This window comes from Physeter macrocephalus, chromosome 12, assembly GCF_002837175.3.
Source record: "Physeter macrocephalus isolate SW-GA chromosome 12, ASM283717v5, whole genome shotgun sequence".
Classification (NCBI taxonomy): Eukaryota; Metazoa; Chordata; class Mammalia; order Artiodactyla; family Physeteridae; genus Physeter; species Physeter macrocephalus.
Genome location: NC_041225.1, coordinates 26441224 through 26460460, shown reverse-complemented (window position 1 = coordinate 26460460; position 19237 = coordinate 26441224). Strand labels below are relative to the sequence as shown.

At 58.9% G+C, this 19237-nt stretch overlaps 1 protein-coding gene across 3 annotated transcripts in view; it reads left to right on the top strand.

Moving 5' to 3' along the window:
- MYT1L (myelin transcription factor 1 like) overlaps positions 1–19237 on the top strand; it is a 152714-nt gene that overhangs the window by 121912 nt on the left and 11565 nt on the right. For all 3 annotated transcript variants that reach the window (XM_024118873.1, XM_024118872.1, XM_024118871.1), the window contains exon 18: positions 15275–15366. In XM_024118873.1, coding sequence (XP_023974641.1) covers positions 15275–15366 — 92 coding nt within the window. The remainder of the gene's footprint in view (positions 1–15274; positions 15367–19237) is intronic.

Genomic DNA, 19237 nt, shown 5'->3' with positions numbered 1-19237 from the left:
AACACACAAGGAGCCAAACGGAACGATGCATGACGATGCGCCTTAACATTTTTAGGAAGTGATTTTATTGTAAAAGAAATTCCTGCTCAGGTAGAGACTCAGATGGGACGAAGGGGCCTAAAGAGAGACATGGGTGTCTTTCCCTGACTCTCCCCAAGGCGGGAAGTCCCCGCGTCCCCCTTCAGAAAGCGCCCTTGAACAAAGAGGCACGCAGCCTGGCTTAACGTGCCCAGGGGCACAGAGACCCCTGACCCCCATGGGACACCGGTTTCTTCTCTTTGATAGAAATAGATCACAGTGCTTCCTAGGTGTCTGCATGGGACGAGGGCTGGCCCTTCACCAGAACACCCCCGGGCCCAGCTGGTAGCAGGCGTGTCCTTGGCCTGGTAAACGTCTCACTCCTTCCCAGAGGGAGGGCTCGGCCTGCGGCCCCCAGTCTCCACTCCAGATGGGATGTTACCCAGCAGGGAGCTCCCTTCTGCTGACTTCTGTACTTCCCTGTGCCAGGGTGTCTTCAGGGTACCGTCCTAGAAGCAAAAATGCTCGTTTTTACATGTTGATAGGAAGTGCCAAAATGCCCTCCAAAAAATGCCTACTTCCTTAAGTCTTGAGCAGTCAATAAAATTTTTAAAAACTTTAAAAATCCTGCCCACGTGACCTATGAATGAGGGTATACGTGGCTGGCTAATCTGACACAAATGAAGACAAGCTCCACTTCTCTGATTAAATGTAAGCACTCAGTTTCCAGAAACTACAGCAGAAGAGGGGGGGCGTACGTGTAACTGCTACCTGTGTGGCGTTTGCTCGTTTCCGAGCCTTTGATTGGATTGTTGCCTTAGAGTCGGAAGAATAACCCTTTGTTCAGAGCCACCCAGCAGATCCTCCTCGCCTTCCTCGCAGGCTGGTTGCTCAGTGCGTCCTCAGGGCTCGCAGGGAGGGCGGCTCAAGCCCCGGGCTCCCAGTCGCTACCACCAGGCAGGACCCTCGGGGCTCACCCCTCCCCCCGTGCTGCTGGGCTCACCCCACACACCTGATCACCCTCCAGATTCACACCCAGGTGCCAGGACGGAGGTGATCTCCTAAAGATGCCCAGGCTCTCCTGGTTCCTGGCCTTCCCTGTTTCTTTTCCCCCAAGGGACACATCTCCCCAGGGCCTCTGGCCAGGAGGGGGGTGTTGATTCAAAGGCGCCTTTGCCTTGAGCAGCTGGAGGGAATCTCTGGACGGGTCTAGTGAAGACAGGCACAGCCGGGGACTCCCGTGACTTGGGCAGAATCTCTCTCACCTAGAATTCCCCGTGACGCGCCCTGGGGTCTGCAGACAGCTGACCCAGAGCCCCAAGGAGGGTCCCGGGAGGAGCTCCCCGAGTCCAGGGAACAACCAACCAGCCTGGTCTGCCCAGCCTGCGCTGGGAGCCGGGGCTCTGGTCCAGGACACCGCGGCTCCACCGTGAGATGGAGCTGGTGGGTGGATCCTCAGAGCATCTCAGAAGCAACTCCATGGGGGCCCTGCTTGTGGTGGGCAGAGCCGCGCAGAGACTTTGGTACTTTATTTCACTGTGAAGCTTAATCAGAACACTCTGACCTGCTACCTGTCACCTCTGAGGAGGAAGGTTATGTAGATGCTGCGTGGAAAGGGTTGGGAACCCCGGGGTGTTGGGTGACGGGCGGGCGCCCTCCCTCCGGGTGTGAATCTGTCTGGCAGGGCACGGGCGTGGGGTGGAGTGGTTAGAGAGACGATCAGGACCCTGAGAGAGCTGACCTGAATTTTTTAAATTGTGCAGTAAAGCACATTACATAAAATTTACCGTCTTACCCATCTTTAAGTGTCCAGTTCAGGGGCAGTAAGTACAGTCTCACTGTTGTGCAGCCACTGCTACTGTCACCTCTGGAGCTCTTCACCTTCCCAGGGAAACCCTGCCCCCACTAGACACGCACTCCCAGCCCCCGCCCCGCCCCCTGGCACCCACTCTCCAGCGGATCTGACTCTCTGGTCCTCACCTAAATGGAATCACATGGTGTCTGACCCGTGATCGCTTATCTCGCACAGCATAGCGTCCTGGGGTCTCTCCACATTGTAGCCTGTGTCAGAATCGCCTGCCTTTTAAGGCTGAATCATGTCCTGTCACACGTCAGCCTGCAGTTTTCAACTGTTGAGCAAGTTTTCATTTATTTTATTGTGCAGATGAAACGTTGTTCCCTGGAGGTGTAAGAACCGAAATCCTGGGCGGGAGCGTGGTTTGGGCACAAACACGGGCTTGCCAGGGTTTCCGTACGCCTCTTCCCCTGGAGGCCCGGGGCCTATCGGCTGTCCGGTTCCCCAGACCTTTAAGGCCTCAGTGAGGAGGGTCCTCCCAGAAAGACATGGGTGGTACCCTGAGATGCAGGGCTCCTTGTACAACCCATGTGCCATGAAAGCAAAGCAGCTTTTAGAATCAGAAAAAGAGTAGAAGGAAACAGAAACTCCTGTTTTATTGCTCTTTTCCCTCCAAGTTGTGACCACCCAGCAAGATGATAAAGGATCACTACCTAAGGTGCGTGGATGAAGGGGGAGCATCTGCCCTGGCTTCCGGGTCGCAGGAAGCCCACTCGCCCCACTTTCCTCTTCGGGAGGTGACCACACGGATATTCTGGGAAAAGGACATTGAGAGGTGACACGTGCCCTGAGCTCCCACAGTCCCTCTTGGCTGAAAAATCATTTCCACTCATTTCTTCCGTGTAAGGATGGGTGGGAGGACCTCCTCCCGGTCCCTGTTTCCCGGGCAGAGCTGCTATAAAGGACTAGGAATTGGTTTACTCTATGGTTAGGATTGGCTGCGTCAAAAATGACAGGTGGGGTGGGAGACAACACCTGGGAGTAGCTCGTGGGGGCTCGGGAGCGAGGGAGGGTTTTCTAGGAGGGGTGAATCTGGATACGAGATTTACCTGAAGGAATGAAACCAAGGGGTGAAAAGAATTAAAGGCACAGAGCGGTCACGGGGACTGGATGGGGCCAGATCTTGAGAGGCAGACCGAGGCCCCGGGATCTCATCAGAGGCACGATGAGGTGCCTGAAAGGGTACCGGGACTCGGGATTCCAGGATCAGGGTTAGAGGTGTCAGGAGCAAGGACAGGAGGGAGGATGCTCTTCCAGGGTCTCAGCTGGCTCAGCTGGCCAGGAAGACCCCCCAAGCCTGGGTGCGGGTGTCAGGACTGTGTGCACTATGGGGCCGGTGATGCAGGAGGGAGGCAGGCTGGAGGCAGGGGGTGGGCAGGAGGGAGGGAGTGGGCTGGAGGGAGGTGGTGGGCTGGAGAGAGGGCGTGGGCAGGGGGTCTTTACCTGTGGAACCGCTTCTCTGTGTGCGGGTGTGCTGATCATACTGTTCTATCACCCCAATCTTACCACTTTAAGTAGATTAGGAAGATTCTCCAAAATTAAAGCCACGATTCTAACCCTAACAAATAAATAAATAATCTTAGAAGCAAGTCATCTCTCACTGAGCTTGACCAAAATAATTTTTTTTTAATTACCTCCCAGACCCCCTTAAACCTCTTCCACCTGAACCACATGACCTAGTTTATTTATTTTCAGTTCCTCTACAGTTCTTTAAAAATGAGTAGATAGGCTTTTTAAGGATGTTTATTGTGCTTGATACTTTCCAAGAGAATTGTGGTAAAAATAGGTCACCATATTGAGTACTTACTATGAGGGTTTTTTGCAATCAAGCATCCTGTTTAATGTAAATATGAGCTGGATAGGCTACCTGCCTTAACAGATACACCCAAACTGGCTCCAAAGAGTGGAAGTTTACCTCTTGCTCACATGACAGAACTGGATGAGGGAACAGGAGAAAAGGGCTCGGCCACCTTCAGCACATTCTCCAAGGGTGGTCTTCATTCCACAGCCAGAGAGGGAAAGAACATGCAGGATCCACCCAGGAGATGTGGGAGCATGGATCACTTCCTTTACATCCCACGGGTGGAACCAAGTTCATAGCATCACCTAGTACAAGGGATTCTGGGAAATGTAGTCTACCTGGGATGCTGGGAAATGTAGTCCACGTGGGATGCTGGGGAACGTAGTCCTTGTGAGCCCAAGGAGAAGAGCGAGGCTTTAGGCACCTGCCTCTCCGTAATGTGGAGAAGCCATAGCTTTTGCCAAAACCTATGTAAACAGGCAACCACAGCTCCCTGGGGTCTGCATAGTTCCCATTTTAGAGATGAGAACACTACTGCCAGTGAGGAGAAAGCTGGATTCAGCCAAGGACCATCTGGGGGCTTCATCCGTGGACCATCTGTATCCCAGTCTGTCTGTCTGTCTGTGCATCTGCAAGAGCAAACACAGCGCTGCCGCAAGGCAGGTACTGAAGAAACCAGGTCTCATGGGCTAGAGCCCAGGGAGAGGGAGTGAAGAGGGCTGACCTCTTTGTCCCACCCAGCCATCCCGCCAGGAGGAATGCCCACTGCCCTTGGCCTCTGAGGATGGGTCCATGTCTGCCCAGGAGCACGGAGGTGGGCCTTCCATTCCCTCTCAGGCTGAGACAAGGGCCATGCTCGCCCAAGACACACGTGGGGACGGAGGACACGGAAGCAGCCCCAGAGTTCCTTTTACTCAAAACCCGCTGATGGTAAATCCAGATTCCACAGCGCCGCAGCCCAGGAGCTGTGATCCGGCTGCAGACCAGCCCTGCCCCTGCTGCCTCCTGGGCTCTTGTCCAGCCCCCGGGGCTGTCATGCACCCCTTCCCACCCTCTCTGAACCCCAACCTCCTGCCCCTGCCGCCTCCTGGCCCGAGGGTCGGGGGGAACAGGAGGCATGGCCAGGGCCCCCCGGACCTGCGGGTGGTCTTCTGTTCGACAAAAGCATATTGGAAACATCATACTTCGCTCTACGACGAGAGGAAACGTCTCCATTTTGGATTTCTCTGTGAGCTGCAGGAGGTGAGGAGGGTGGAGGGTCGAGGCGGCCCCTCCAGAGGAGTAGATGCTGTCGGGGATGGAGAACGTTTTCATGCCGAGCAGACCTCGTGCTGCTCTGGCGTGTTTGCGGGACTCAGCCAGCTGGGCCCCCATTCGCTCCGCAGCCCTGAGCCGTCCGACCAGGCTGCCCGTCAGGACGACAGAGGGACGCTGAGCGGCCCTGAGCCCCGCTTTCGCTCGGAGGCGGGAAGAGGCCGGGCGCGCGGCACCCCCTGCCCCCGCCGGGGGCTGCCCTCTGCTCTGCGCGGGGCTGGGACCCCCAAGCGGAGGCGTGCGGTGAGGCCCCGCGGAGGGACTAGTCCTTTCCGTGGGGAGGCTCCCGGGGCTGCGGGCCTCCTGCCCTGACGGAGCCGGCGCCCCAGAGGAGGGGCGCAGGGCTCACCGGCGCCACGAATGATGAGCCGCAGGCACCAAGAAACCACGGTCATCACGGCCACATGCCTCACGGCCCCCGTCTCACCCGCTTCCTTGGAGCTGCTCCTTGGACCACTGGCCCTACTGGTCCCACAACTGCATGGGAAAGCCTTCGGGGTATTTGAAGCCACTGCCCTTAAAAGCCCAGCTTCCCGCCGGGTCCCTGGCCCAGGTGCCCCCCTGGGAAAGGCCCCACATCAGGCAGCTCGGCCCGTCCCGTAGGCACCACCGTGCGCCGACCACTGTCCCCGAAAACACCTCAGGCGTCCCGACTGTTTAACCCCCGCATTCCAATATTTGACGAAAAGCACTAAGGAGGGGAAAGCTCAGATCCAACATCTGTTCCAAACCGTGAATCCCAAAGGGCCCATGAAAGTTAGGAGCCGGGGTCACAGCTGCCAGCATCCTGGGCCTGAGAGCACAGGCGGCCCCGGGGCAGGCTTTGCTGGGGAAGCACCACCTCCTTCGACGTTCTCCGACTCCTCCTCCCGAAGTGCATCCACGTCCATCCGCCTGTCTATCCCGGGCCTGGGACGCATCCGACAAAGACTGGGTGAACACACCTAAGCGTCCGCCTCACCTGGAGCTGGGCTCGCAGTGGCACACGCGCCCAGGCTGCTTCCCCCACAGGTTTCTGGACATTTTCTCACCAGTTCTCTAGAGAACCACAAATGCAGGGGCTCAAAGCCACACCCCGCGGCTGCTCCGTCAGATTCTGCAGGTTGGAGTCCAGCCTGGCCTCCGTGGGCCCCGGCTCGGGCCTCACCAGCTGGAAACAAAGTGTCTCAGGTGCGTCCCCACCCAGCCCACAGCCCAGGGCCCACCCCAAAGCTCATCCAGGTCTTGGCAGAATTCAGCTCCTCGAGGCTCCAGGACCAAGGCCCCATCTTCCTGCTGGCTCTTGACCAGGGTGGTTCTCAGCGCTGGAGGCTCCCTCGGGTGCTGGCCACACGGCCCTCAATACGGCAGGGCGACAGGCCCCTCCAGCCGTCCAAGGCTGTTTATGCATCATCGCCGGGTCACGGGAGGGGCCGCTCCATCACCTGATCATAGGAGGGGCCTCCACCCCATCACCTGGTCACGGGAGGGGCCACCCCATCGCCAGCACCTCTCTCTCCAGGATGGGGCTAACCTGGCCTGGGCACCTCGCAGGGACCCAAGGGCTGGTTTAGAACTCGGCCTCCCACAGGCTTGCTGCTTTGGCCACAGCGCAGGGGTCTGTGGAGAAATAAATCTCTTAATACAGTCCTGCCCCAAGAAGCTTGGCCTGTCACAATTTTCTAGGAAAAAGCAATGTACAAACAAAAAATTAACAATATGAACACACAAGGTCATTTTTCTCTCCAACGAACAGACGGAGAAACTGAAGTCTTCAAAGCTTTCAGGTGCAGAATGTGATTCAGTCTCAGTTACACACACACACACACACACACACACACACACACACACGTGGGACTTGTGACTCTTCCGATCATTTCCCACCAGGACAACATCGCCCTCAATTCTTAAGCGAACCTAAAGCAGGTTTTCAGGAACTCAGCCGTTTCTAAAATGTAATTGTGTTGTAAGAAATCCAAAGTCCACACATCCGCCCATTTTCTGTGACTTTCTCCATCCTGTCCTCACTGTGGGACGAGAGCCTAGCCTGGGGCCTCCAGCACCTGTGGCCCCTGCATCCACCATGGGTGTCCCTCCCGGCAAGCGGGCAGCCTGGGGCCTCCCAGGTCATCTCGTCTGGCCGTCAGCCCACATGGCTGGCCCTTGGTATTCCTGGCACCGCCAGGCCTCTCCAGCCACCTTCCCCCCAGCATCCGCCTCCCCAGGCCTCTGTAGGGCAGAGGCGGTGGGGCCTCTGGGGGCTTCTCCCAGCCAGGCTGCTCTCGGGGGAGGGGGCAGGGAGTCTGTCCCCGGCAGCCGGGTCTCTGCTGCAGCCCCGTCTCTTGCCGGGCGTGGGTCTCCTCTCCGGACCACCAGCATCTCAGCTCTCTTCGCTCCTCCATCTCTTCTCCTTCCCCTTCTCTAGGAATCTTTATCTCGCCAGGATGAATTCTTCCAGAACCACAGCCTGTGCGCTCACTTCTTTCCGACTCTGGGATCCGGCATCTCCAAAACACTGAGACTTTGAAACTCACAAGCCCTTTCTCTGCTTCCAGCTCTAAGGCAGCACATGCTTCTCCTTCTAGCAAAGCCCGTGGTGAAATAAAGAGGAAGAACGAAAAAACGCATCAGCTAAGGAACACTGGCTCCCACCCACGGCTCCCCGCACCGACCCCAGCCCCCAGCCGGCGGGTGCCGTGCAGCCCCACCTGGTCAGCAGGGTAGCGTTCGGGGGCACCCCGACGTGGCCAGGCCTCCCCGCACCCCTGAGGTCCAGACACTAGGGCCACAGGGACGTGAGGGCACAAAGATGAGGCTGGGATGAGGAGTCGCCAGGCCCACACCCTGCCGAGCGAGCGTCCTCTCCGCGTCCTGAGAGCAGGAGGACCAGGCAGCTGGGCCAGACTCCCCCGAGCTCCCCGCCTCCTTCCTGGCCTTGTTCCCCCGGATGCATCTTGTGACCCCCGTGCTCTGGTCCTCATGACGGTTTGAGAAACGCTCGCGCTAAGATGGTCTTCGTTGCTGTGCTCCCGCCGCGGTTTGCTGGGAGGCAGCGCTGGCCCCGAGCCCATCACGTCTTCGCCCCTCTAAAGGCGGCGTCCTCCCTGCGAGCCGTCCCGGCCCCCCAGGCGCTCTGTCCAGGCCCGCGCGGACCCGACACGTCTTGTCCTCTGTTCATCCCCTGAGCAGCCTGGAGTTGGAAGAAACGTCCTGGGAACCCAATGGCACAAGAGGCCGGAGCCCTGTGCACTGGCCCCGCGGGTGGTGTCACTGGCAGGTCATGAGCCTCCGTGACTGTAGAGAAATGGGGAGAAAATGCCCCCGTGACCTCAGATCCCTGAGAGAGTCAGCGGGGCCACTCCAGTCCTTGCTGCGCGTGCTACAGAGTCTTAGACGTAAGGTGAGTTTAACACGTCTGCCCGCTCCTCCTCGAATTCCCTTTGCAAGAAGACTCTGTCTCCAAAAACCTGCCCGAGCCCCCAGAGAAGGCTCGCTTCCTCTGAAGAACCGGTGACACACGCCGGGGCTCTCCCGCCAGCCCTCCGAAGGCCGATGCCATCCCCCCCCGCACAGAATGCGTGACCGGCCGCCGTGTCCCGCTGGCTACCGCTCTGTCATCGCCAGACGTGCGAGGCTGCCGGGCCCACGGCTGACGTCCAGTCCCCATGGCACTTAACGTTGTTTGATTTCAGTTAATACAAGCTGAAATGCGACCCACGCGGGCTGAGGGCTCCCACCCTGGACGCCCTGCAGGCCCCGGCCCCCTGCGCCCGGTTCCCCTCCCAAAGCTCTGGGGCCCCGTGTCCCGTGGGCTCCCTCTCTGCCGTCCTCACGCCAGGTCCCCCCTCCCGGAACGTGCCCTGAACGGTCCCCCTGCTCAGCCAGGGGCCCAGCTGGGTGAGGAGACGCCTGGCCACACTTCTCACCACCGGCCAGGGGGCCGGGCCCTGCGTCCCCCTCTCCTGCGGCGCCTTTACCCTGAGCTCTTAGTGACGGGGGTGTCTCCTCTGCTATCATCTGTCACCCCCTGACGCATCAATGCCGCCTGAGCTCATGGCAAAAACTCATATTTACAGGACAGTTATGTTCACATATCCAAAAACTGATAGAAATGTCATAGGAGATGGGGAAACATCTGCATTAGGAGTCCAAAGTTAATTAACAAGTATGATGGGATCAGTTTCCTAGGCTGCCTGACACACACCACAAACTGGTGGCTTGAAACAACAGAATTTATCCTCTTGGCGTCGGAAGACAGAGGTCACGACGCGGGCGGGGGGCTGAGGGGACGGCAATCCTGGGTGTCACCCAGGTCTCCGCCCCGTCGTCGCCGGCCTTCCTCTGTGTCTGTCTCGTAAGGACCCAGTCACGGGGCGAGGCCCTCCACCCCAGCACGACCTCCTCTTGACTCAACAGCATCTGCAAAGGCCCCATGTCCCATAAGGTCCTGTCACAGGCTCTGGATGTTAAGGTGTCAGCATTCTTTTGGGGACACGATCAGCCCCCAGCGATGATTTACAGGAATGTGAGCCCCGGGCTTCCTAGAGACAAAGCAAAAGGAGAAACAGAGAGAAGCAGGTTCCCTGCCGTCTGCTAGGATGCGGCAGGAGAACGAGCGAGGCTCAGGGCGGTGGGGACACTAGGTCACTAGGTGTGGTCCCGCGTCGCTAGGCCCAGGCCAGCAGGGCTGACCCGGCTCCAGGCTCCATCCCCCGTGGCTCTGCCCTCTGACCCCCCGCTCACCCCAGGAGCTTCGCCTCTAGGCTGTTTCTGTCCCTGGATGGAGAACGGGTCTGTCTTTAAGTATACTCCCCTGAGCGTCATGGCAACACTTAAGCTTCCGTCCCCTGGACCAGGTGTGCCTAGGATGTGGCCACCAGGGCCACCATCACTCCAGGAGAGAGAGACCACCACACTGGCCCCCAGGAAAGGGGCAGAAAGAGCACACACATTACAGCAAAGTGCCCACGGACCCCAGACCGCCGTGGGCATCTCTACGGAAAGCCCTGGTCAGACGCCACAGGTTGAGAACAAGTCATCTCCGCTCAATCTCAAAACTCTACGGCAGTGACCTACTCTCAGTTTATAAACCCAGAAAGTTTTTTAGACGGTAAAATATTTTTAAAAGAGAAGTGAATGCCATCTCGTCCACCAAGTCCTGGGAGCTGCAAAGCTGACGGACAAATGACTCAGACCCGCATCTCCAGGAGAGGAAGGGGTGGCGGGGGACATGGGTGAAGGGGCACCTCGGGGGGCTGCGGATCGCACGGAACCCACAGACCAGTGGGCCCTCTGTGGGGGGCTCAGAGAAGGCTTGAAAACAGAGGACTAGTTCAAAGTCTCCATAAGAAGCAGCCTGACCCCTAGATGTCCATCCCATGCCTCCGTCACCCCAGTGGAGTGGGGAGCTCTGGCCTGGCACCCCAGGGGCAGCTGGACACCGGGGTGGCCCTTGTGCTGGACTCACAGCAGCATTAAGTGGGATGTGGAGGCCCCACCCCGCCCCAGCTTGTCTCAGAGCCGCTGTGGCCGCTCCAGCCCATCCAGACGGGGGCGGGGGCGGGGCGCTCCACCCCCGAAACCAGCGGGTCCCAGAGAAAGGTGTGATGTCTGGAGAATGGGAATGAACAGCCTAGGACTTCCAGCTATTTAAGGGATGCGCCAGGTAACAGGACAGAAAGCAAAATAAACACGCTTAGAAGAAGACAGGAAAGGAAACAAAGCTCAGCGAAAACAGACATTTCTGGAAAGAGAAGACTTTTTAAAAAAACCCTGTGATCTGTCATCGGACAGAAAAGGAGGATAGAAAGAATATTATGTCATGACGGTCATAATTCAAAAAACATTCAGAGAACAAGAAAGATCTCTTTAAAAGAAAAAGGTAAAAGTAAGACTTAAAACTCCACATGGAAAGTTAGAATACAAAGCTGAGGAACTCTCCCTTAAATTATGAAGAGGTGAGAAAAGAAGATAATATTTTAAACAGAGAGAAACAATTCATGTGATTTAATAACCAACAGCTAGGAGTTTCTGAAAAAGTAGAGAGATGAGAGAAAATGGAAGAAAGAAAATGATCAAAGAAGGAAACCAGAAAAACCTCCAGGACCAAAAGTCTTGAGTTTCTGAGAGCTTGAGAGTTTTGAGTTTTGAGACCATCTTGGGTTTTTGAGTTTTGAGAAAGACCTCGCGAGTAACCAGCGCAGTGAAGGGAAGGTGCCCCGTCGGCCAAGCTGCCCCCAGAGGAACGGCCACCGGAGAAGCCTGGGGGCTTCCCGGGGACTGCAGGACCACCCCTCCCCAGCACCCAGGCCTCCCCGCCGCAAGTACCAACCCCGCTGTCCCAAACAAACATCATCCTCAGCCACACCAGAGGGACACTCGCCCAAGAGATGGACTTCGGAGCCCCCTCGATGCAGCAGTGTCGGTCACAACACTGTCAGGAAAAGAACACCTGAGCAAAGACCCTCCTAAGGGCCAGCCCTGTCGGCTGTCTGACTCCATACCTGCTGTCCCCGCCCCACCCCCGGCAGCGGTACTGAGCGCCCTCGGACTCAGCAGTCATTCCGGCAGGAAAGGGGGTCAGAACAGTATGAGCGACAGCAGCCCCTTCCAGGAGCGCGTGAGCCACTCAGCCCCCCATCCTCGGCGGGCAGAGACCCCAGCAGTCCTGTGATACCCACCAGCGGGGGCCCAGATGCTCGCAAAAGCCTGATTCCTCCATGATGCCATCAAAATGCATGGAGGGAGGGGAGTCAAGCAGGAGAAATAAAGCGCTTGCAAAGCCTGCTACTCTCCTGTCCGACCCACAGCCCCTGCAAATTAACACCCGTGACTGGGAGACCCCCGTCTGTCCCAAGGCCCAGGTGGGCACAGAGGCTCTTGCCCGAACGCTTCCCTCCCTCCATGGCTCAGGGCACGCTTTCGACACCAGATATGTTTTTGGAGAAACTCAGAACGTTGCGGGGGGATAAACTCCAAATCCACATCTTGGGCTGAGGAGGAAACACAGGGACACCGCTTAGCACTGAGATGGGAGCAGTTCAGACAGATCATCTGGGGCAGGAATTCCATGGGGGTCAGAGGACACCCTGTGCCCCCAGCACATCCCCCTGTGGCCTCAGGATGCAAACTCAAAATTGGCTGCGCCGGTGAGTGTGACGTGTGCCCTGCGTGTTAACGCCGGTCCCCTCACGCAGCGTCCGCCTGCGGTGCCCGCCCCCGGGAGTCCCCAGAGTTACGACGCAGAGGGCAACAGGAGTGCAGTGCCCGCCACCAGGAATCAGCCGGTGACACGTCCACAGTGCTACGATACAGAGGGTGGCATTAGCAGAGGAATCTATGCTGTACAGGGAGGTAGCACGTCCTTACTAGAGGATTTTAACATCAATGGTGAAATCGTAAATAGTGACAGAAACAAGGTACATAACAGGCCACCCGCACTTCTTGGGAGAGAGACTGAGTCGCAGGGGCCTTTCACATCGGGGCCCTGTATTCTCGATTCCTGAGCCACTCTGGGCCGTGAACAAACACCGGAGCAAGACACCCCACGTGCTCTCGAATTTCTCACTTTCCTCCCAGTGGACTCCCGAGTCTTTCTAACCACCCCCCTCCCAGAAATGTTTACTTATTGAGCTATTTTCAGGGGTGCTGTTCTCCTGAAGGAAGTGCCACTCGGGGGGATGTCCTCATAAAACGCTGGGCCTCCGTCTCCTCTGTCCCTTTCTGAAACCCTGGGCAGTGTCTGCCCGGAGCCTCCCAGGAATTCCTGGTGGAGCCTGGGCCAGACGTCTGGGGCCCCAGAGGTGGGTGCTGGTGCAGACACGGGTTAACTCTTTGCTGCCTGGAGCCTGGTTTTAATTAGAAGCGTCTCCGTAAGGGCCGCTGGGTCTCCGCTTCAGGACTCTCCTCTCACCACCCCGAGATCCCCCCGGGGTCGCTCCCTGGCAGGCCCCGGGCAGGGGACTTTGCCCCGAGATCCTGGACCCGCGCAGACCCAGGGCACCCGGTGCGGTTGGCTCAGGCCGCCACTAGATGGCGCTGCGCCCTCGCCGGGCACCCGCCCCCCGGCCCCAGCGCCCCGCCTGCTCCGGACCTTCCAAATTTGACCCAGGCTGGGATGCAGTCACTGGATCGGAATGGGAGGAACACGGTGCAGGCGTGTTTGCTCAGAACACATCCTTCTGCGGGCCTGTGTGTGTCTCCTAATTTAGTTCCCAGCTCTGGCTGAAGGACACCGTTATTTGTCATTCTCGGCTGGCAGTTCAGTTAACTGGAAGCTAGGCGAAGCAGCTGGAGACTGAAATCTGGTTCTGACCCTCAACGCGGGTCCAGGAGTCTGTGTGTGTGGTTTTTTTTTTTTTTCCTGCAGTACTCTGGCCTCACCCGTTGCGGAGCACAGGCTCCGGACGCGCAGGCTCAGCGGCCATGGTTCACGGGCCCAGCCGCTCCGCGGCATGTGGGATCCTCCCGGACCGGGGCACGAACCCGTGTCCCCTGCATCGGCAGGCGGACTCCTAACCACTGCGCCACCAGGGAAGCCCTGTCTGTGTTTTAAACTGTTTCCAGGCCATCCTCTCTGCTGCACATCCGGGTTTGGGCCCCGCCAGCCTGGTGATGGATGCGGGGAGACACCCGAGTCCCTCACTCCGCGGGCTTCCGAGGGACTGGGCTTCCTGCTCGTTACTTCCCACCCTCACTCTGTCCTGTAGCTCCCTCTCCCACCTGTGTTCAGGTAGGAGAACCAGGGTGGGCAGCCACCCGCTGTGCACAGCTTCCAGTCCACAGGCATCCTGGAGCCCCTGGGCACGCCTCCGAGCGACAGGCCTCAGGGGTGCTGGCCCCTGAGCTAACTAACAGGGTGCTGTGCCACCCTCGGGGTGACGCCCCACTGCCCCTTCCCCTGTAAATCTGGAAGCTCCGTGAGCGAGCGCAGGGCCCGGTGAGGCTCTGGGAAGAGCGGTGAGCACGGCGGTCACTCGGCCTCTCGGGGAGAGGCCTGCACGGTTGCCAGACGCAAACTTCTCCTCGAACCAGCACCTCAGAGCTTCCCCGTGAAAACATTTGCTGTACGAAGGTGTCCTCCCCCAAAACACCTGCTAAAATCCCCATCAGAAAAAGTTTTAGAAAATGTATCCGAAGCGACGTTCAGAAGGCCTCCCTGTATAAACGCAGATGTCCCATGGGTGTTGCTTAGTGACCGTGTGTCACTCTCTAAGGACAGGGTCCATCTAGCCCTGAAAATGCAGACGAAATACAAAATGATACACGTGGTATGAATACACGTAAAATACTACGCATATACACTGGTTTACATTTCACCTGCGCGTGAAGCGCCACAGGGCCTGAAAACGGTGCGGTGGGGGCCTCCCGTGCGGCCCCTTGAGGCCGCAGCCAGCTGAGGGGCGAGGGGTGCGGAGGCCCAGGCTTGGCCCCCGTGGAAGGTGCTCAGACCGCTGTCCTCAACGTGGACCCAGAAAGAAAGAAAGAGGGAGGGAGGCGTCCTGCCGAGACGCTGCTCGGACCGGGTCCCAGCTTAGGACGCAGAGCACACGCGGACCCGGGCGGACCACCGTTCAGAGGTTAGGAGGCAGATGGGGGCGTGTGGACCCGGCGGGTGAGGGTGTTGGCACACGCTCCGGGCCCTCAGGTGAGATACTGACGCCGAGGCTCTGTTTGGGGCTTTCTCCCAAGTCACTACGGGGAGGGGCCCTGGCGAGTCCGGCTGTGAGACTGCGTGGTAGCGCGTCGCTCCGCCCCTTTTGCACGTTCTGCAAACTTTTGCACGTTTGACATTAAGTTTTGAATCCAACCCTTCTGTAGGTTTGAGACTTTCCATAATAAGGAAGTTTTTTATATTTGTATTGACTTTTGGCCGCGCAGCACGGCATGTGGGATCTTAGTGCCCCGACCAGGGACGGCACCCGAGCCCCCGCAGTGGAAGGGGGGAGCCCTACCTCCACTGGACCGCCAGGGAAGCCCCCCAAATAAGGAAGTCTGTTAAAGCGAGATGGGCACTCCCTAAAAGTCCCAGGGGCCCTCAGAGGTCCCTCCCGCCCGAGCCCCAGCGGTCAGACCTCGCCCCAGGCCACACTGCGCGTGTCCGCCCCAAGTCCGCCATCCACAGACACCTGCCTGCGGGCAGAGCCGGCCCTGCCCACCTTCCGCTCTGGTTCCCCATGTGCAGGTGGCCCTTTGCCGGCAACCAGCCCAGTCGTGTGACGTGGGGACCTGCAGCTCGCGGCAGTTTTCCCTGCAGGCCCGGGGGCCCCCCGAACTGCGACTAACTCCACCTCCCGTCTCGTCCCCAGCTTGTCGGGATGCCCGCGGGCCACGTCGGCCATGAAGAAGGCGAAGCTGTCGGGAGAGCAGATGCTGACCATCCGGCAGCGGGCCAGCAACGGTAACCGCGTGCGCCCAGCGCGTCGGGGCCACGGCCACAGCCCGGCCGTCCTCGCGGCCCCAGCGGAGCCCCAGCACAGCCTCGTCCCTTCGGGAGGGGGCAGCGGTCACTCCCGCCCGGGCAAAGCCGGTCCACCCGGGGGGAGGCGGCCTCCCCACGGCCCTCCGCGCCGTGCGCTGAGTCAGGGGCCCTCGGGCCACACGCAGCCCACGGCTGTCCCTCACCCTCGCTCTGGGGCGTGAGCTGGCGTCCGTCTGTCTGCGCAGCCCTCCTTCCAGACGCTCCTTGGCCCGCCGCAGGAGGCGCGCAAAGATGCGGGCGGAGCGCACGCGGGGGGCTCGGGCCTCGGAGCCCGTCCCAGCCCGGCCTCGGGGCCCCGGGTCCGCGCTACAGTCAGTTTGTGACCCCAGACCAGCGATCGCCGTGCTTTCAGGGCCACGGGGAGGGGAGGAGAGCCTGCATCTCCGGCCTCTTTCCCGCGAGGCCCATCCTCTCCTCGTGGCTCAGCCGTAAATGAGGGTCCTCTTCACAGTCTGTGGGCGCTGCGTTTGTTGAATTTTTGTGTTTTCCTGTTGGAGACGCCACCGTTGAAAAGGCCCCCAGAGCAGGGCAGGGGTGCCGTCTGGTGTCCTGGGCGTAAGGAGGCCGTGACACGCCTTAGGGAGGAAACCCGCGTCAGACAGGCTGCTGGCCGAGACTCCAGTGTTAATGAATCAGGACACACGTTAAATGAGGACGCGTCTTTCACAGAAACACACACGCTGATGCGCTGATGCCCGTATTGCCACCAGAGGCTCGCGGGGGCGTGACCGCGTGTGTCCCTGGTAGCTGAGGTCCAGCGGTCACTAGTGCAGTGTCTGCGGCGATCGGGAGGACAGAGCTCACGCTTATGGAGCTCTGCATAAGCTTATGACGCTTATGCAATTGTCATCCCTCAGCAGAGTGGCCTGTGAGAGCCTCCCTCTCCCAGCCCCTCGGGGGACTTTGTGAGGGACGGGGCTCGGGTAGAGCGGGGCCTACGGTGAAAGCGCTGAAGCCTGGCAAGGCGCCTCCCGAACTCCGTGCTCCCCAAAGGAACCAAGTGCCGAGAAACACGGGTCACCCCCGTGCCGGAGGCCTGGACCCGCCGCAGGTAGCTCGGGCCCCAGGACTGGGTGGCGGATGGGGCCGACGCCTCCTCCGCCGCTTCCCGGGCTGCCCCGCACCCACGATCCACACAGACAAGGACCCAGCCCTGATGCGCTCCTAGCCTGGAGACGCCTGGGGCCCGGCCGCTGTCCCGAGGCCTCGATGGCTCACCGGACACTCATTCTCGGTCCTGAGGACAGCATGAGGGGTTCAGCAGGAAACATGCCTCATCCTGTCCCCCATCATTTACCAGGAGGCCAGCCAGGGCCACGATGCTTCCACCTGAAGGTTCAAGTCCCGTGAGCCCCACTTCTGCTCAAGGCAGCTCAGGGGCTGGAGGTGGGGGGCGGGCACCAGTTAGACGGAAGTTATCAGACTCACCCGCCAGCATGAGGAGCCCATCCCGAGACGCCAGGGTCACCAATGTCACTTCTCACTCAGCCATTGAGGGGCAGGGCACGTTGCCAGAAAGAAAACAGTATCCACTGAGCTCTTTCCAAAATATTTAGCGTGACATTTCACCCGCAAAACATCCCCGGGGCTAAAGCAAAACTCCTTCTGCAAACTGATGTGAGTCTGCGCCAGCTTATGACTCCAGATAGATGGAGGGCGGTGCAGACACAGCAGGGAGAGAAGTGGAGAGGGCAGGTCTGCACACCCCCAGGAGGAGGCTTCCCAGCGGGCGGGATGGCCGGGGAGAGCGGGGAGTCCCCCGGGCTGGCACCTCTCCTGGGGGCATCCAGCACTTACAGTCCTCCTTCTGTAACCGCCAGTCACAGCTGTTAACCAGAAAGGACTCATGGCATCTGGGAGAGGAACCAACCCAGGTTCCAACCCAGGAACCCACCTCCATCCAGGCTGGGCACCCGGCTCCTGGCTCCACCCTGGTCAGTGGGGTCGCCCACGGGGTCGCCATCCACCCATCTCTCTGCATCTGAGCTCAGCTTCCTGATTTTAGGCTTCGGAATGTTTCTTCCTGCTGTAGATTCTGTCACTTGCTTGTCCACAGACGAGGACCCTGGGAAGCCCAGGTCACCTGGAGATGAAGCAGCAGAAGAGGGTCAAAGCCAGGTCTTCCCAAGCCCAGTCCGTGCCGGAGCCCAGGGCTGGCGATCCCTACGCTGCTCACCTGTCGGGGAACCTTTTCTGCCAAGATCAGGGCACTTCTTAGTAAACGCAGAGCACACGTCATCCCGTGGATAAATGGCCTCATCGCTGCGTGTGTCTGACCAAAGGGCAGGACTGTGGGAAATTCACTTCTGCTCTTTGGGGGACAGGAGTTCAGCGGTCACTGCCCCCTGCAGCTGTGCCCGCCCTTCACGGTCAAAGGCGTGGCCCTCACTCTGTGTGAGGGAGAGACCATCTCTCACCCTCTCATCTCTTGAACATCCTGAGTGCAGACCTTACCCGAGGTCACTCACCCTCCATGTGCAATGTGTCCTCTTAACGGTGACTGAGCACTGCAGCCAAGGGACCACCTGAAGCCCTAGGGCTGCCTCGGGCCGGGCCGCTCCTGTCCTGGGATCCGGCTTTTTCTCCCGAGTGTCTATCTGAAGAGGAAGGAGTGCATCTAAAAGTCTCTGAGGTTTCCTTCCAGCTCTAAAATCCAAGGTTCTTTCTTTTTCTTTCTGAAGTTTAGAGAAGAGTCTGTTGCCATCTCTTCCCCCCAAAGACTCTCGCGATTCTGTGTCTCCCCCTGAATGATCCCACATCATCGGTCAGCTCTCGCTCTCCGAGCAGCCGGGGTTCTGCAAAGTTATCAGGGGTCTCCGCCAGGACCCTCTGCACACGGTCACTCCAGGCCTGTGAGCATCTCTGCCCGGAGTTGGGCTGCAGGCGGCTTTGGGGTTTTGCTTTTTGGGTTTTAGTTTTTGGCCAAGCCTTCAGGAGAGAAGGAAAAGAAATAACGTTTTTCTGCCCTTCTCATCTACTGTCCGGGATGGCCACCTGAGGGAAGGCCCCCTCCCCTGCCTGCAGCTCTGTCCGGGGATTTCATGCACTTTTTCATTTATATTCCCAGCAGCCCCAAGCGTGGGTACTGACGCTCCCCTTTACCTAGAAGGAAGGGGAGACTCAAAGCGGTGAAGAGGTGAAAGCAGTGCCAGGTGACCTGTGAGGGCACACCCGCAGCCAGGGCCCCGCCATACCCCAGTGGCGCAGAGGGGCCAATGAGCCTACCCGGCGCGCTCTCCTCTCCAGAAGTGGACTTCACAGCCAGGCACTTGTGCCTGGGGCTCTCAAGGGTGACCTGGGGGCACGTCCACATGGAAGGCTTTAATTCCAGACCCTCGAATTCCACCTGACTCACTAGAATCCGACAGTCTGAGAAGCCATCTGTCATCTGCCAGCTCTTCCCCAGCTTCCCCACCGCCACGGAAGAAAGGCTGCTCCCGAGTCCTGGACTCACACACGTGCAGGCACTTAACGAGGAACCACTCACGAATGCTGGGCTCCTGAGGGCGCTCCCAAGAGGGCAGGAGGGCAGATCGAAGAGCTTCAGAAGGAAATAGTGCTGCAGCCTGTGCTCCTTAGTTCATCCAGGCAAAACCCACATCTTCATCCACCCATACATCCACCCATCCACCCGTCCATCCATCCATCCATCCATCCACCCATCCATCCATCCATCCATCCATCCACCCGTCCTTCCATCCATCCACCCGTCCATCCATCCATCCACGCACCCATCCATCCATCCACCCACCCATCCATCCATCCATCCACCCATCCATCCATCCATCCA